Here is a 16,084-nt window from a genome sequence, read left to right as displayed (position 1 = left end):
TTGACCTCATTTTTTATGTAAAATTGAATTTGCATTCGAAAAGTACGTTACAATTTTGTTTTTAAGTGCACCGTTTTCAAAATAAAGCCATTCAAAGTTAAATTTTGTCCGAAAAATTTCAGTTTTTTTAATTTTCTTAAATTGTGTCCGAAAAACGAAACGAAACTATTGGCACTACGCCCCCCGGGGCATGGCCTTCCTCTAACGTGGGATTTCTGCTCCAGCGCCTCTGACGAGACAGGAGAAACCGGGACCGACGTTTTACTTCACCATCCGATAGAAGCTCAGTGGATAAGGCGGGAATCGAACCCGCGTCTCATAGCATCATCGGGATCGGCAGCCGAAGCCGCTACCCCTGCGCCACGAGACCCACCATTGTGTCCATGACTGTCCATTCCTGAAACATTGGCCCAATTCTCAATGTTAAAATATGATATATTAGTTGCTGAGATATCGACATTAGAAAATGGAGGGTTATTTGGGAGAGTGTTAAACAATTTAATAATTTTCCTGTTTCTTTTTCTTTTATCCGCTTCATCTCAGCAACCAGTGGCCCAATCTTCAAAGTTTCATCGAAGAAATTGTAGGATTTTTTCTGAACTTTCGAAAAAAAATCACATTGCAGAGAACTGTCTACACTGAAAAAAAGTACCTAATTCCTAAATTCTAGGAATTAAGCCTCCTTTCCTTATTAAGTAATCCAAAACACCCGATTACTAAATAAGGAAAAGTGGCAAAATTCCTAGAGTATAGGAATTTGATAATTTTTTTTATTTCAGTGTAAACAATTATCAAAAAAGTATCAATTTTGGTTCAAAATAATCGAGGAAAAACCAAGTTTCTTAAAATAAAAAGTGACTTTCTAAAAAAAAAATCTGCATTTAATTCTCATTCAGACGATAAAAACTGCCTTCAGAGTTCATTTTCATGATTAAAAAAAAGTAATTTGTATAAATTTCATCAATTTTTTTTATAAGTTTCAAGTTTCAACAAAATACTTTCATCGTTGAAAATATATAAGTCGAAAAGAAGTATTTTTTAGCCTTTTCTAATGTTGGAGTAGATTTGAAAATTGTGAAAATATTTTTTTAAATGATCTAAAAGTTTATGATACATTCATTTTCGTCATCAAAAATCGAATGCATATATGTTGAGTTTTCGTCTTTAAAAAAGTTGATGCTTTTTTATATACAAAATTCTAATTTTTTAGGTTTTTTCTGAACTTTTGGAAAAAATGCTCTCAGTTTTGTTCCATCTTAGTTAGATTTTAGCATTTTTTTTTAATTAATCAAAATTTGTGTAAAGTTCCATTTATTGTAAATTTGATTTAACATCTGAACATAAAAACATGAAAAAAACGAAAAAAATAGACTTTTGTCGACGTTTTATAAATATCGTGTTTTTTTAAAAAACACTACCTAATTAATTTTAACAAACTTATGTTATAGCTCAAAAGATTGATTGATCATAAAATTCTTTCTCAAGATACAGATTTTTGATTATTTTAAAAGCCTTTTTGTATGATCAGCTACCACAAGCGATTGGAGACCTGTATGGACGAAATAATGATGCAAAATGGCTTCTTTGAAAGATTTTATTAGGCAGAATGTTGAGAACAGCACAGAAAACCAAGGTTCATTCAAATAAAAACAAAACTCAACAAAAATATTATTAATTTATGCAGGTAAACCATGTCAACAATTCTAATTTTCAGCAATTTCTTTGAAAAAATAATAATTTTTGATACTGTTTTTGAGTTTTACACTTATCGGCAAATAATATTCAATCGAGCAAACAAACGTTTCACATAAACTAAAATTTCAATATTTATCTTTTAAACTATTTAAATACTAGTCAAACTCACCCACCACCTTTGCAGCTTGCCCGATATTAATCAATCAGAATTAGTGCTAATCCGTTTTTCGCGTGGCACACCCGCGGCCACGTCCAAACCACAGCGATTATTATTCTTCTATCGTCACTCCCCTCTGGGGACGCATCACATAACTCAATCACTTCTCTAATTACCATTTCACATACGGAATCGGGCCGCGATCCCTCTGGGGGAGTGTTGGCCTTGGGCTATTTGCAACGCTCGTCACCACCCGCGCTCGCGGTCATAACCATCAACAACAAGCTCATTATCACGATAATTAAATGAGCCATCTGCCGACAGAAGGTCACTTTGGTCCAGACACCAGACACCAACAGCAGCCGCTGTTGCCTCAATTGGTTCCGTGATTTATGCTCTTTTTGTCCTAAAGAAGATTTTCCCTTGGGGGACGTACCACTTGTGGCGTTTAGGGATCCCTTAAGGGGTTACGTACATTTCTGTTTGTATGATATCGTTTTAAAGTGACCACCCTGAACACTAACCTTTGTACACCTGTTGCTAAATAAGGATTTTTTGTCTTACTTTCTTCTTTGAACAGTTTCATCCAGGACACAGAGTGGTCCCCGTGCAGCGTGACGTGCGGCGAGGGCATCCGGCGGAAGCCGTTCCGCTGCAAGATCTTCCTCGAGTTCTCCAAGCGCGTTGCCATCCTGAACGACTCGCTGTGCCACGCGTACAAACCGCTGGACGAGGTCGAACGGTGCGTGATGGAGCCGTGCTCGTACTCGCACAACTTCGAGGAGTCGTACCTAAAGTATGATCGGGCGTAAAATTTGGTTATTTGGGGTACTAATGGGTTGATCTTATTTCAGGGATGGCAACCGGCAAAATCTGGACGGAATCAAGGTGCAGGCAGCAGTTCCTGGCAAAACGTACTCCTGGCGAGAGGAAGGCTACACCAGCTGTAGTGCGTCCTGCCTGGGCGGAGTCGAAGAGCTGATCATCAACTGCATCCGTGACGATACCGGCAAGATCGTGTCCCCGTTCCTGTGCTCGCCGGAAACGAAACCGGAGGCGCGGATACGAACCTGTAATGACATTCCGTGTCCACCTCGGTGGAACTACTCGGAGTTTACACCGTGCTCGAAGTCCTGTGGGTTCGGAATCCAGACGCGTGAAGTGACCTGCATCCACGAGGTTACCCGTGGCGGGGAAAACACCATGATCGTACCGAACAGCATGTGCACCACGAAGCCCCAGCCTGATCGGCAGTACTGCAACATCATTGACTGTCCCGTACGGTGGGAAGTTTCCGAGTGGAGCAAGTGTTCGAAGTGAATATTCTACTACGAACCTATACACAAAAAAAACCACTTACCATTCCTTCCATCCTTCCAGACCCTGTGGCGGTGGTCTCAAGGAGCGTCGCGTCGAGTGCAAGCAGATCATGGCCCAGGAACACAAGGTCGAACGGCCGGCATCGATGTGCCCCAGCAACAAACCCCCGGACAAGAAGCCCTGCAACAGCAAGGCGTGCGCCCCGGAAGACCAGAAGCCCCCGATCGCCGGCACCAACTCGACCTTCATCCAGCACGACCCCAAGAAGAACAAAATCACGCTGAAAATAGGCGGCGCAGCAACGGTGTTCTTTGGGACGCAAATCAAAATCAAGTGCCCCGTCAAGCGGTTCAACCGGACCAAAATCCGGTGGGCCAAGGACCAGACGCCGCTGCTCAAGTCCAAGAAGATCAAGATATCGAAGAAGGGCGCGTTGAGAATTTTGGATGTGACGTTCCGCGAGGCAGGCGTTTACACCTGCCATGCCGGGCTGAGTCACGCGGATCTGCGGCTGTCGGTGAAGCCTAAGCCGGGCGTGGCCGAGCAGAACCAGGGCGACGGAGATGGGAAGCATCGCGAGGGAGGGGATTCCAATGCGTTGCGGGATCACTCGTATGTGGCGAACCAAAATGGAGGGGATGAAAAGGGGTAAGTTTCTCCTGACTGAAACTGATAAATGCCTTTTTTGAAAATTATTATAAGATACTGTTATTATTATAAGATACTCTTTTCGCACGTGAATTTTTTTGATTGACTATTCACGGTATGGCAGAAAAATATTTTGAAAAACTTATCGGCATAACAAATTGAGCTGAAAGTACCGTGCTTTCCCATCGAATTGAATTCCCCGTAATTTTTTCTGGAGACGCATGGTGCTTTGTGATCGATTGATATACCGAAATCCGATACAGTCATGTCTCGGTTTAGCACCGCATATGGGGGATGCAAAACCGAGGCACAGAGCTTATGGGATTTTGGCTATATGGGAGACATTGGCTTTAATCGTACGAAAAATCATGCAAACATCAAACAATTATAGTGTTTTGGAATCGGGATGATGTCAGCTATTCATTAAAATTATTATTTCATGAAAATTTTCACAAAAATACGTATTTTTCCTATATTTTGAAAATGCATTTTTTTTTCTCTAAAGAAACCAAAAATAGATTGTTATTGCAATATGGGTATCAAAAGATCAGGTTTTTTCATACATTTTGGATATAATAACAACATATTTAGAAAATACTCAAAATTTTCACAAAACTACGTCTTTTCGATAAAAATACTCAAAATTTAAAATTTTGCAATATGGGTATAAAACGATCGGGATTTTTTTCATACATTTCGAATGTAATAACAACATTTTTAGAAAATACTAAAAAATTTCACAAAACTACGTATTTTCGAATAAAATACTCAGAATTTCCGTTTTTACAATGTGGGTATCAAACGATCGGGATTTTTTCATACATTTCGAATGTAATAACAACATTTTTTGAGAATACTCAAAATTTTCACAAAACTACGTATTTTCGAAAAAAATACTAAAAATTTCCGTTTTTACAATGTGGGTATCAAACGATCGGGATTTTTTCATACATTTCGAAAGCTATTAAAAAAATGAAAATACTCAAAATTTTCACAAAACTACGTATTTTTGAAAAAAAAATTGATTATTTGATACCCATATTGTAAAAACTGAAATTTTTAAAAGTTTTACAAAAATACGTAGTTTTGTAAAAATTTTGAGTATTTAGAAAAAAAATGTTGATGAAATGTATGAAAAAATCCCGATCGTTTGATACCCACATTGTAAAAACTAAAATTTTGAGAAGTTTTTCAAAAACACGTAGTTTTGTGAAAATTTTGAGTATTTTCAAAAAATATTGTTATTACATTCGAAATGTATGAAAAAATCCCGATCGTCTGATACCCACATTGTAAAAACGAAAATTTAGAGTCGTTTTTTCGAATATACGTAGTTTTGTGAAAATTTTCAGTATTTTCTAAAAATATTGTTATTACATTCGAAATGTATGAAAAAATCCCGATCGTTTAATACCCATATTGTAAAAATTGAAATTTGGTGTATTTTTTCGAAAAAACGTAGTTTCGTGAAAATTTTGAGTATTTTCTAAAAATGTTTTTATTATATCCAAAATATATGAAAAACCCTGATCATTTGATACCCATATTGCAATAACAATATATTAATGGATTCTTTAGAGAAAAAAGCGCATTTTCAAAATACAAGAAAAATACGTATTTTTGTGAAAATTTTATAATAATTTTAATGGATAGCTGACATCATCCCGATTCCAAAACACTATAATTTTTTGATGTTTGCATGATTTTTCATACGATTAAAGCCAATGTCTCCCATATAGCCAAAAACCCATAAGCTCTGTGATTCAGTTAAGCACTGGGCCGTGCTTAACCGAGGCAGCTGAACGGTGCAAAACCGGGGCAGTGCAAAACCGAGGCTTGCAAAACCGAGGCGTGCAAAACCGAGGCATGACTGTATTTATTTTCCTTCAAAGGCTTGTTCAAAGGATCTGGAGGAACATTTAAAATGGGCGTATGAGCATTTTAGTGGGTATTTTGAAAATTTCAAGACAACTGGTAAATATTGAGCAAAACCCGTTGTGTTGAAAGGTAGTTGGAGAAGCCAGCTATTGTTTTGCACTTCGAATTTAGAGAAACATTTTTTTCGGAATTTGTTTTTTTTATATTTTACGTAAAACATCCTGAAAATCATTTTAAAAATAGGTTCAGCTGTAGGTTTTTGGTCCCAAGACCTTAATATCTGCAAAATAAAGTTTCACTGATCTGTAAGTGCATTCAGCTATGTATTGTAAATGTCAAAAATCAATACTTTAAATACAGGAACATAATTTCACGCATCTAAAGATACATTTGAGAGCCCAATTAACGTTTTGTTGACGACATTTATTAAAACGTTGATTTACTGGACAATAATGCCAATGCAAACAGTCGAAGGGAAGGCAGAACAAAATATAGAAATTTAAATTACAAGCCAATATTTCAACATTTAATCGAAAAAATTGTTGGGAAAGTTTAATATGCTTTTTCGTTCGATGCACATAAAAAGTTGGTTTGTAATACATAATTGTCTTTCAATTATAAAAATTCTAACGAAAAAGTTTCCAAACATCGAAACATCACAAAAATTTAAAATATTTTTAAAGAAACTTAAACATGTAAACATGAAGTATCGAAAACCGGTGGTGACATTGATAGAATTTCGATTTATTTTTGGTATATTTTCGAATTGGTAAGTTTTTTCTCAAGATAATTATGTTTAAAACTGGGGTAGGCGAAAGGTCAATGCACTATTTTTGAAAAAAAAAGGTTTTTTCAATAGTGTTTAAAAAAATAATTGTGTTGAAAATTCCCTTTTTGCATTCCGGGGTGACTTTGATAGGCATAGTTTTTCTTGTTAAATCAGAATAAAGATGTTCAAATTTTATTTACCTTCAATAAGGTTTTTGAAATAGTTTTAAAGAAAAAAAATCGATGTTTATATTCAGCTAACTAATTTTAAAAGCTTTTTATCAAAATTAATATGATTTTTTTGTTAAATTATTAAAAAGTCAGAATTTTGCTTGAAATGTGATAAAACTAGTTTTTTTAAAAATAAAATTATTGATTCATATTGCATTTTAAACTGAAGTAAAAGCGCGAACGTGTTTTCACAATTAAAATGAAATTTGCTTCACTGAAAATGCCTATAAATTTGGAAACTATATTTATTTATGATTCAAAAACACATTAAATTGTTAATAAAAATGGAAAAAAAAAATACTTGAAAAATAGTAGAATTACTCATACATCCAAATTAGAATAGTAGTATCGAACTTTTGGCACTTTGATCTCTATTCGATTGCATTTTGATTCAATATAAAAAATTACATCTAAAAACATGTTTTGCAAGATATCTTCTTTTCATAAGATCACATATTATCAATATTTTTTTTCTGAGAGCAGTTCAAATTCGATTTTCTGAAGCCTGCATAATCCGAAGTTTCGATTTTTCGAAATTCAACTACCTGATAATCGAAGCCTGAACACAATTTTCTCTTCGTGTTTGATAATTTTTTACATCAAATTAGAGCTCTGCGACCCCATTTTAGTAACATTTAAAGGCTTATGCAATTTCCAAACGCATTTTCACAACATTTCAATATGCAAAACGACTTCTTTTTTTATAAGAAAGCTTGGCATATTTTGTAAAGCAAAATAAAAAATACAAAAATTAAAATCTCATGCCAATTTGTAAAGAATTGCTTAATAACCTCTCAATAGAAACTTTTAAAGAAAAATGTTATATTTTTTTTAATATTTTTTACAGATACAGTCTAGATTCGATTATCCGAAGCCCCGATTATCCGAAGTTTCGATTTCTGAAATTCGATTATCCGAAGGTTTGTATGGGACTTCGGAAAATCTGATCACGCTATTTTTTTTCTTACTTTGAACATCAAATTGTCCCGCCCGTGTGGATCAATCGGACCGCGCACTGGATCCACAATCCAGAGGTCGCTGGTTCGAATCCCGCGGCGGGCGCTCTAAAATTCTTTGTGTAAATATGGGTATTCGGCGCCGCGCTCCGTGTCATACTTTCATACACTTTTAGGAGCCCAGGGCGGCGAAGTCCTTGTATAGATAAAAGGAAGACACTAGTGGTTGGTACTAGCAATGGTGGCCGACAGCTTTAAAGTCAACTTCGTCGTTTTTCGGGGGTTAATTTGACCGATTTTAGCGTGACATATTTTATGGATGACGCCATGCCTGTAAATTAAAAAATGCATTTTGCCAATATTTCATCTTCGCTATTTTGAGCGCCATCTCGGATTTAAAAATTTTGAATCACTTTAGAGTAGTTTAAGGGTTATTCTAAAGCTCAACAATTAAAAATAAGACATCGAAATTTTTTTATTCCGTATTCGATTATCTGAAGTGAAATTTTGTCAAGGCCTTCGGATAATCGAATCTGGACTGTAATTTTTAACTGTAATTTCAAATAATTTCTGTTGTTCATAAACCTCAATTTTTATCGACCTTATTTCTGCAAGGTCGAAAAATTTTGTTATTTTGAGATGTTATGTGATTATAACAAAACATTGCCATAAAATTGAAAGGAACAAAAAAAAATCTTTGGATTTTCAAAGTTTCGCATTACATGGAAACATTGCAGACTACTTGTCCAGCTAATGCTTAAAATTGCATTAGAAAAGGTTACAATTCAAGCAAACGCCAGCCAACTGAATATTAAGTGAGGTTTGAGGAATCGTCAGGAGTCACACACATTACTGTACCAGTACTGATAAAATAGACAATTTCGAATTCTTTATTTCTTATTAATTTAAATTTAAATTAACATAATTTTTTTCCTCTAACAGTGGCCGCAGAAACCGTGACCGGAATCGAGGGAAAAACCGACAACGACATCCACCGGACACTGTCCAAAATGCCGAGAGCAGCGTAATGGAAGACGGGGTAAGTAATCCTAAACAGAACTGTTCAAATTCTTTTGATTGCCACCAAATGCTAGGCAGCTGACCTTCTTCCAGTCCACAGCTTGAACACTCTCTGGTAACATCTGCTAATACCGTAACTAATCAACTATTTCCTTTCTTTTCCACTTCAAAATTTAAACCGAAACAAAAAAAACTCCTTTCTCTTCTTCAACCCTCTGCGCCACGCTCTGTCCCGTAATCCCGGAATCGGTACTACCACGCCTGGCTTGTGACGACCTACTAATTCCAACCAAAAAAAAAACCGAAACCCTTATTCCGGTACCGGATTTGCACCCCCCAACCCATGGATTGGCAAACGATAAAAAAAACATACGCACCCTCGCAAAATTTCCAAAACCCGCGCTAGGAGCTCATGCGGTCCCAGATGACCGTGTCGGACAGTACGGTGGCGTCGGATGCGGTGGCCGCGGCCAGTTCCGGCACCCGGACGCTCCCGATGCCCCACTTCCAGCACCTGCTGGCCAGCCTGCAGGTGAGATGGGCAGGTTACGCCGTGCTGCCAGCCCCTTCTCTTACACTCTGGAAAATATTTCGCGCATTTTTTTTTTTATTTCCGTTCAATTTTGAGTTGAGTTTAGCCCATCTGTTTGCGAGGGGAGTTAAACCTCGTCCGTTTCCCGCGCGATTATGGGTGTTGCATTGCATGAATTTGATGTGTTTTTTGTTGTTTTTGTAGGTTGAGTAAATCCTGCCCTCGGGGGAATCTGGCCACATTGATCCCTGGCCGGGGTCGCGGGATTTATGTTGTGGGGCCACGCGAGAGTTGTTTGATTACAGCGCTTGGATTCATGAGCCTGTCCGAGCGGCCATAAATTATTCCTAAGGGAGGGGCTCAATTTTGTTGAACGCCGATGCGGTGCAATCCATCTGTAATTGAACAGCTCTTTAGTGCTATTTTTGGTACGGTTTGATTGATGTAAGGGACTTGTTGCACTACTTGATTCATTCGCATGATATGAACCAATTGGAGTCATGCACAAATGACGCCGTCTTTCTTCTGTGCGTTTAAGCCTACCTCTTCTTAATCCTCGAAGTGTCAAATCCTCATTTGTCACGTCATTTGTGCATGCTCCTTCGCTCGATTGTAGATGCATGTGTAAGTTTTAAATGATTTTTAGCACAAAATTCTGCACCATCTATCGCTTTTTTTTTACTAACTTTATTCTAACAAATAAAAACCAAATCGTGCCGGGACCGTGGTGTAGGGGTAAGCGTGATTGCCTCTCACCCATTCGGCCTGGGTTCGATCCCAGTCGGTCCCGGTGGCATTTTTCGAGACGAGATTTGTCTGATCACGCCTTCCGTCGGACGGGAAGTAAATGTTGGCCCCGGACTAATCTAAAAAGGTTAGGTCGTTAGCTCAGTCCAGGAGTAGGAGTCGTCTCCCTGGGTCCTGCCTCGGTGGAGTCGCTGGTAGGCAGTTGGACTAACAATCCAAAGGTCGGTCAGTTCGAATCCCGGGATGGATGGAAGTTAAGGTGTAAAAAGAGGTTTGCAATTGCCTCAACAATCAATCCTTCGAACACCTAGTTTTGAGTAGGAATCTCGCAATCGAGAACGCCAAGGCAATGCTGTAGAGCGAATAATTTGATTTTTTTTTTGAAAAACCAAATATCAATTCCAATTTCGATACAGTATATGATAAACGATTTTTTTTAAAGCAAAATGATAAAGAGGGCAGTTTCACGAAACCGTTAACGCAAATGTACTTTTATATTCAACTTGTTATATATTCAAAATTAGTCTTCTTTTTCCATACAAAATATTGCAAACTTCGCACCAAATTCTCCGACTGTGCAAATAATATCTGCACTGTGAATAGCAGAGTGGTGCGTGTCTAAACTGAGTTTTGATGCTTTCGAACACTTTCGAACAGTTTCAAGCTAGGAAGTGTGTCTTAGATAGTTTGTTTTCTGCTTCAAGGTGTGCATTTTGTTGGAGAGCTTTCTAAAACTTGGGATCTTATGGATATGGCGTGCATTTTTATTTCAGTGTATTTTTTTCAAAGAGCCTATCAAATTTCCAACAAGTTTGTCGTTGGCCACTTTCAGATACAGTGCAACTAGAGTGTTCAATTTCCCGGGGTTACAAAATTCCCTGAAAATCGGAAATTTACAGCAAATTTGCCGGGAAATCCCCAGAATATCCGGGAGATTTAAAATTTATTGGTAATTGTTTTGATCTTGGTTCTGATAAATATTTTGCAAAAAATTTTATAGGACAGTGACTTCAATGTGATTAAAATTAGTACTGACACATAAAGTTGAAATGAAAAATAAAACATTCAGAAATTATATTTTTCTTGACAATTATCTTTTTTAGATAAGTCATACTGGTTTCAGCTCGTAAACAAAATAGTTAAGCGTTAAATTAATATCATTCCTCAATCAGTCTTCCATTTTTTCATAATTACCGTAAAACGGGGTGACTTTGATAGCTGGGGTGACTTTGATAGGTTTGAGATTTTTCCGCAAAATAAAGAGTACAAATTAAATACGTATGGAATGCTACGGAATCATTGTGCCCATCGTAGAGAAGTGTTCAAAGTACTTAAAGAAGAACAATAATTAAGAAAATGTTATGAAATAGCATTATTTTAATATTCTCAGAGTGTCAAAATTTTCTCAATGAACATGATTTCGAAACGAAAAACGGAATGCATTTTTCGGATTCTTTAGACAATTTTGTTTAGAAGAAGGTAAAATATGTTTGTAAATAATACATATTATGTGTTTTTGAAATAAAATTCAAAAAAAAATAAATTAAAATTTGAAGGCATTTTCAGATAAATAAACTTCATATAAAATGTGAAAACTAATGATTCCTAATTCGAATTCAGTTTAAAACGCAATATGAATCGAAAATTTTATCAACAAAACTAGTTTTAATGAATTTTAGGCAAAATTTTGACTCCTAAACTATTTTACCTTATATTGTGTTTTGTTGAAGAGCTTATAATCTTTGTAAACTAAATATAAACAATAATATTTTTTTCTTTAAAACTACATTACCAACCTTAGCGATGGTAAATTTGACGTAGAAATAAAATTTAAACACCTTAAATCTAATTTTAACAAGAAAAACTATCAAAGTCATCCCAATCAAAATAAGAATTTTCAACTATTTTTAAAGTACTATTGAAAACACATTTTTTCAAAAATAGTGCATGGACCTTACCTTCCATCGGATGAGGAAGTAAAATGTCGGTCCCGGCCTTGGTTGTTAGGCCGTTAAGTCATTCCAGGTGTAAGAGTCGTCTCCATGCCATAAGTACACACAACACACCAAACCAAGCCTACTCCGGTGGAATCGCTGGCGGCGGTTGGACTCGCAATCCAAAGGTCGTCAGTTCAAACACTGAGGTGGAAGGTTCCTTGGAGTAGAAAGAGGTTTGGGTGCTCTCCCCATTCAAGCCTTCGGACTCCTAGGTTCGAGCAGAAACTTGCAATAGAGACCACAAAAGACCCGGGGGTCGTTAATGTGGATGGTTTGATTTTTTATTTTTTATTTTTGCATGGACCTTGTGTGGCCTACTTCAGTATATATTTTAAAAAGAATTATCTTGAAAACACCCTTAACAGATAGAAAATATTCCAAAAATATATTGAAATCCTATCAATGTCACCCCGGTTTACGGTATTCCTCGAACACCCATGTGTAGCACCAGTGCCCCATACAATTTTACTTCATACTGTAATTTCTTAAATACTACTGAACGTATTGAACTAATTCTTCTTGCCCAATCCTATTTGAAATATTTATTGATACCAGTTCAATTTTCATCCAATTCAATCATGGTAACAAAAACGTAAAAAAAACAGAATTTTGCTCTGGCACGATATTTTTTTTTTTTCAATGAAATGACTTCAATTATTCTTTAAAAAGCTTGCCAAAAATGTATTTTTTTTGTTGCGGGCAGCAATAAAATTGTCCAAGAATATTTTATTGACCACTGTGGCACCCCCTACAGCGTAGTGCAGACCCGTAATGCTATACTATGCTTAAAAGCTTACCAAAAATGTAATTGTTTGTTTTCATTGAGCAAGATTTATTTCCAGTTTTGTTTGCTTCAGAAATTAATATTATCAGAAAAAAAATCTTGACATGAAATTTTCTAACCGTTGTTGTTGATTCATTTATTTCTGGCAGCTTTAACCTTCTTGGTCATTCGCTGCCAGATTAAGGTGATGACTTCCATTATTGTCATGATTTTTTGTTGGACAATTTACATTTTGCCTCGTTTACAACATTTTCACAAATTTTCTTCTACAAGTTGTTTAGAATAGTACTCTTCAAGAGGGTACATCCTGCATATTCTGATAAATTTTGGTGCAAAAAATCGTAAAATTGAACTAAAAACAGAGCATTTCAGAGTGATATTCGATATTCTTTTACAATAATTGACGGCTTTACCTTAATACACTGACAGATAATTGAATTGAATAAAATCCTATATAGTTCAATTTGTTTTGTATTTTCACAAAAAGCTTTCTTGTGTTCAAAAGGAAAATAAAGAAAAAGTATAATTTTTTAATGATTGCAACTATGCCAAAAATGACAAATTTAGCAGAAATTCCTTTCTTAAGTTAAGATACAGATTCTAGAATCTTTGGATACAATATTGAAGTAGGAAGCTGTTTAGAAAATTATATAAAATATTATTTATCACTGGGATATGGAGGATTAAGTCCTTTTTATTTTAAATGACGATATCTTGAAATAAGCATGTGTCTAACTGTGAATAACTGTTGTGGAGTATTCACTTCAATTTGAAAATAACGGAAAAAATATGGGTAATAATATAATTGTTTAAAAGTTCAATACTTCACAATAAAAAATATTAAATCTTCGATCACAATTTAAACCACATTGTAACTTATGATAGCACCAACTTACAATCAGCCAACTGCGGATGGCACAAAATTTGCCAAACAACATAGTAACGAAAAAACTTGTGCTGGCATTTTCACCACACCAAAACACCAACCGTAACAATTAATTAAAGCGGTTACGGTGGGTGACTAAACTAGCGGCGTCTGCTGGGGACTCGTGAGCAGCACAGGAAAAAAGTGAATTAAAAAACACAAACAACCAAAAGTTAGAATGGCAAAAGTCGACAACAATTGAGACACACACAAAAAAAAACTCGGAAAAACAGGACAACAAAAAATAACAACCAAACTTGCACGTCGCGCGTTCCAAAGTTGATGAAATTTTCACACCAAATGTACACCGGCCACGTGGAATGGACACATACGCAAACGAGTTCGCCGGGCACTCAAATAGAAGCACATACAACTAGGAAACAAGCATCAGCTTGGTGGGCATTCTGTGAATTCTGGCTAGAAATGTCAAACAGTTGTCGTTTTCCTTGTTGATTTTTTTTATTGATATTTCAAAAATAAAAATGGCACAACATGTTTTTGTTTTAGTAAAAAATAACTCCTTTCACAACGTTGGAAAACAATAAAAATAAAATCAAAGTAAAACAGCTATCATCTGACATAATTAGAAAACACGTGTTATCTAACGGTCCAGTGCACATCACTACACTTTACGCTAGAAAACATGGGGATAAATATGTTTGAGTAAGTTTCATTTGCGAGTGCAGTGTGGCATTCAATAATAATTAACTCATCTGGTAGGGACTGCCGCATAAAAAGGATCAGTCACCATTTTTACCTGTCACGTTGAAACATGTTTTAAGGGGAGTCGTATTTATTTTGACATTATCAGAAAATAAGGTTTTTTTTACTTTGACAAATTTCAACAATAATCCGTAAATGTTCTATAATACCTAAAATGTACCAGAAATATATGCAAATACCTTACAATACTTTAATTTATTCAAACGCAATTTTATGCCCCCTTCCTAAAGATAAAATATTCACATGACGTGGCGAACCGAAGATAATTGCACTCGGTGACGGTTTGCGTGATGGTAAAGCTTTTGAAGTCGAAACAAATAATAAAAATTATGACAGATTATAAAAAAAAAACAACTTGTTTAATTACAGCAACATCATAGGAAAAATGCAAAAGTTTGTACATATTTTTCTCCCAAAATTGTTGCATTTGTAGATCCAATCCTGATACATTTTATTCTGATCTTCCATTCTGCAACCCTTCGACATAGTTGAAGCGAATTGAATTTCCTAAAAGAATCCCACACTTGGACAATATTGGGCGAGACCTGCACCAGCTGCTGTCATAATTCTGAAAAGATGTTTGAAAAAAAAAACGTGACAAAAGTATATAAAAATGTGTCTGGATTCCCAAGGAATTTAAGCTGTTTTTTTATTTCAATGAAAAAAGAGAGATGCAGTATCATCAGGAACACAAATGATTCATTGTTATGTGTCCCAAAAAATGCAATGTCGTGGAAACCTTTGGGCTCACCAAAATTTCAAAAACTTTTCGCCTCAGAATTTATTTTGTTATACAACAAAAAACTCAGACAAACTATTTTTGACTCGCGATTTGTTATAAAAAAAAATATTCTCATAGATAATATCTTATGTAGCTCTAAAACCTTCAAAACTGAGGTCAAATTCCTCTATATTCCACACTAAATCAAAGCTAGGGCTCCCATCAACAATGTTCCGTATTTTTAATGATCCAGGAAGTCATCTTTTTTTCATTGGCATCATGTTAAATTTTAAAAAAATAAAATTGTCAAGAATTTTCAGCTGGAAAAAATGGCCCTAAATACTAAATTTTGCTTCATAATAAATCAGTTGTTGTCATTTCAGTGCCTTAAAAGTAAAGTTTAATTGCCAAAATTTCAAATTCCCCTTTAAAAACTAAATTTTATCTATACATCATTTTTTTTTTATTTATAGACAAATATGACCATATTTTAAAAGTAAAAAAATAAATATTCGTTAAATTTTCTTGTTAACTGCAAAAAATAAAACAAATAAAATACTAAACTAACATTTCAAAGGGACTTATTAAATAATAAGGTTGTCTTATAACCATTTATTTCCAAAAAGTGTATATTTTACGCAAAAATTCCGGTTTTAAAATACTTTTCGGCATTTATAGTACAATAATGAACTTTTCAGCCCTGTTATTTTTGGTGACAATAAGTTTGCCATTTTATCACTATTGAATGACAGCAAATAAGGTTGTCTTATAACCATTTATTTCAAAAAAGTGTATATTTTACGCAAAAATTTGCAATTCCGGTTTTAAAACCGGAATTTATAGTTCAATAATGAACTTTTCAGCCCTGTTATTTTTGGTGACAATAAGTTTGCCATTTTATCACTATTGAATGACAGGGCTGAAAAGTTCATTATTGTACTATAAATGCCGAAAAGTTTAACTTTACAACTATTGATTCGAA

At 35.4% G+C, this 16,084-nt stretch overlaps 1 protein-coding gene across 4 annotated transcripts in view; it reads left to right on the top strand.

Moving 5' to 3' along the window:
• Positions 1-16,084, top strand: part of LOC6038718 (protein madd-4) — a 423,565-nt gene that overhangs the window by 391,213 nt on the left and 16,268 nt on the right. For 3 of the 4 annotated variants that reach the window (XM_038258278.1, XM_038258276.1, XM_038258275.1), the window contains exons 11-15: positions 2,433-2,648; positions 2,707-3,168; positions 3,233-3,820; positions 8,596-8,692; positions 9,080-9,205. In XM_038258278.1, coding sequence (XP_038114206.1) covers positions 2,433-2,648; positions 2,707-3,168; positions 3,233-3,820; positions 8,596-8,692; positions 9,080-9,205 — 1,489 coding nt within the window. The remainder of the gene's footprint in view (positions 1-2,432; positions 2,649-2,706; positions 3,169-3,232; positions 3,821-8,595; positions 8,693-9,079; positions 9,206-16,084) is intronic. The other variant, XM_038258279.1, reaches the window with a different exon arrangement.

The sequence above is a fragment of the Culex quinquefasciatus genome, chromosome 2, assembly GCF_015732765.1.
Source record: "Culex quinquefasciatus strain JHB chromosome 2, VPISU_Cqui_1.0_pri_paternal, whole genome shotgun sequence".
Classification (NCBI taxonomy): domain Eukaryota; kingdom Metazoa; phylum Arthropoda; class Insecta; order Diptera; family Culicidae; genus Culex; species Culex quinquefasciatus.
The sequence above is the reverse complement of the archived record's forward strand: the minus strand, read 5'-3'. Positions and strand labels throughout refer to the sequence as shown.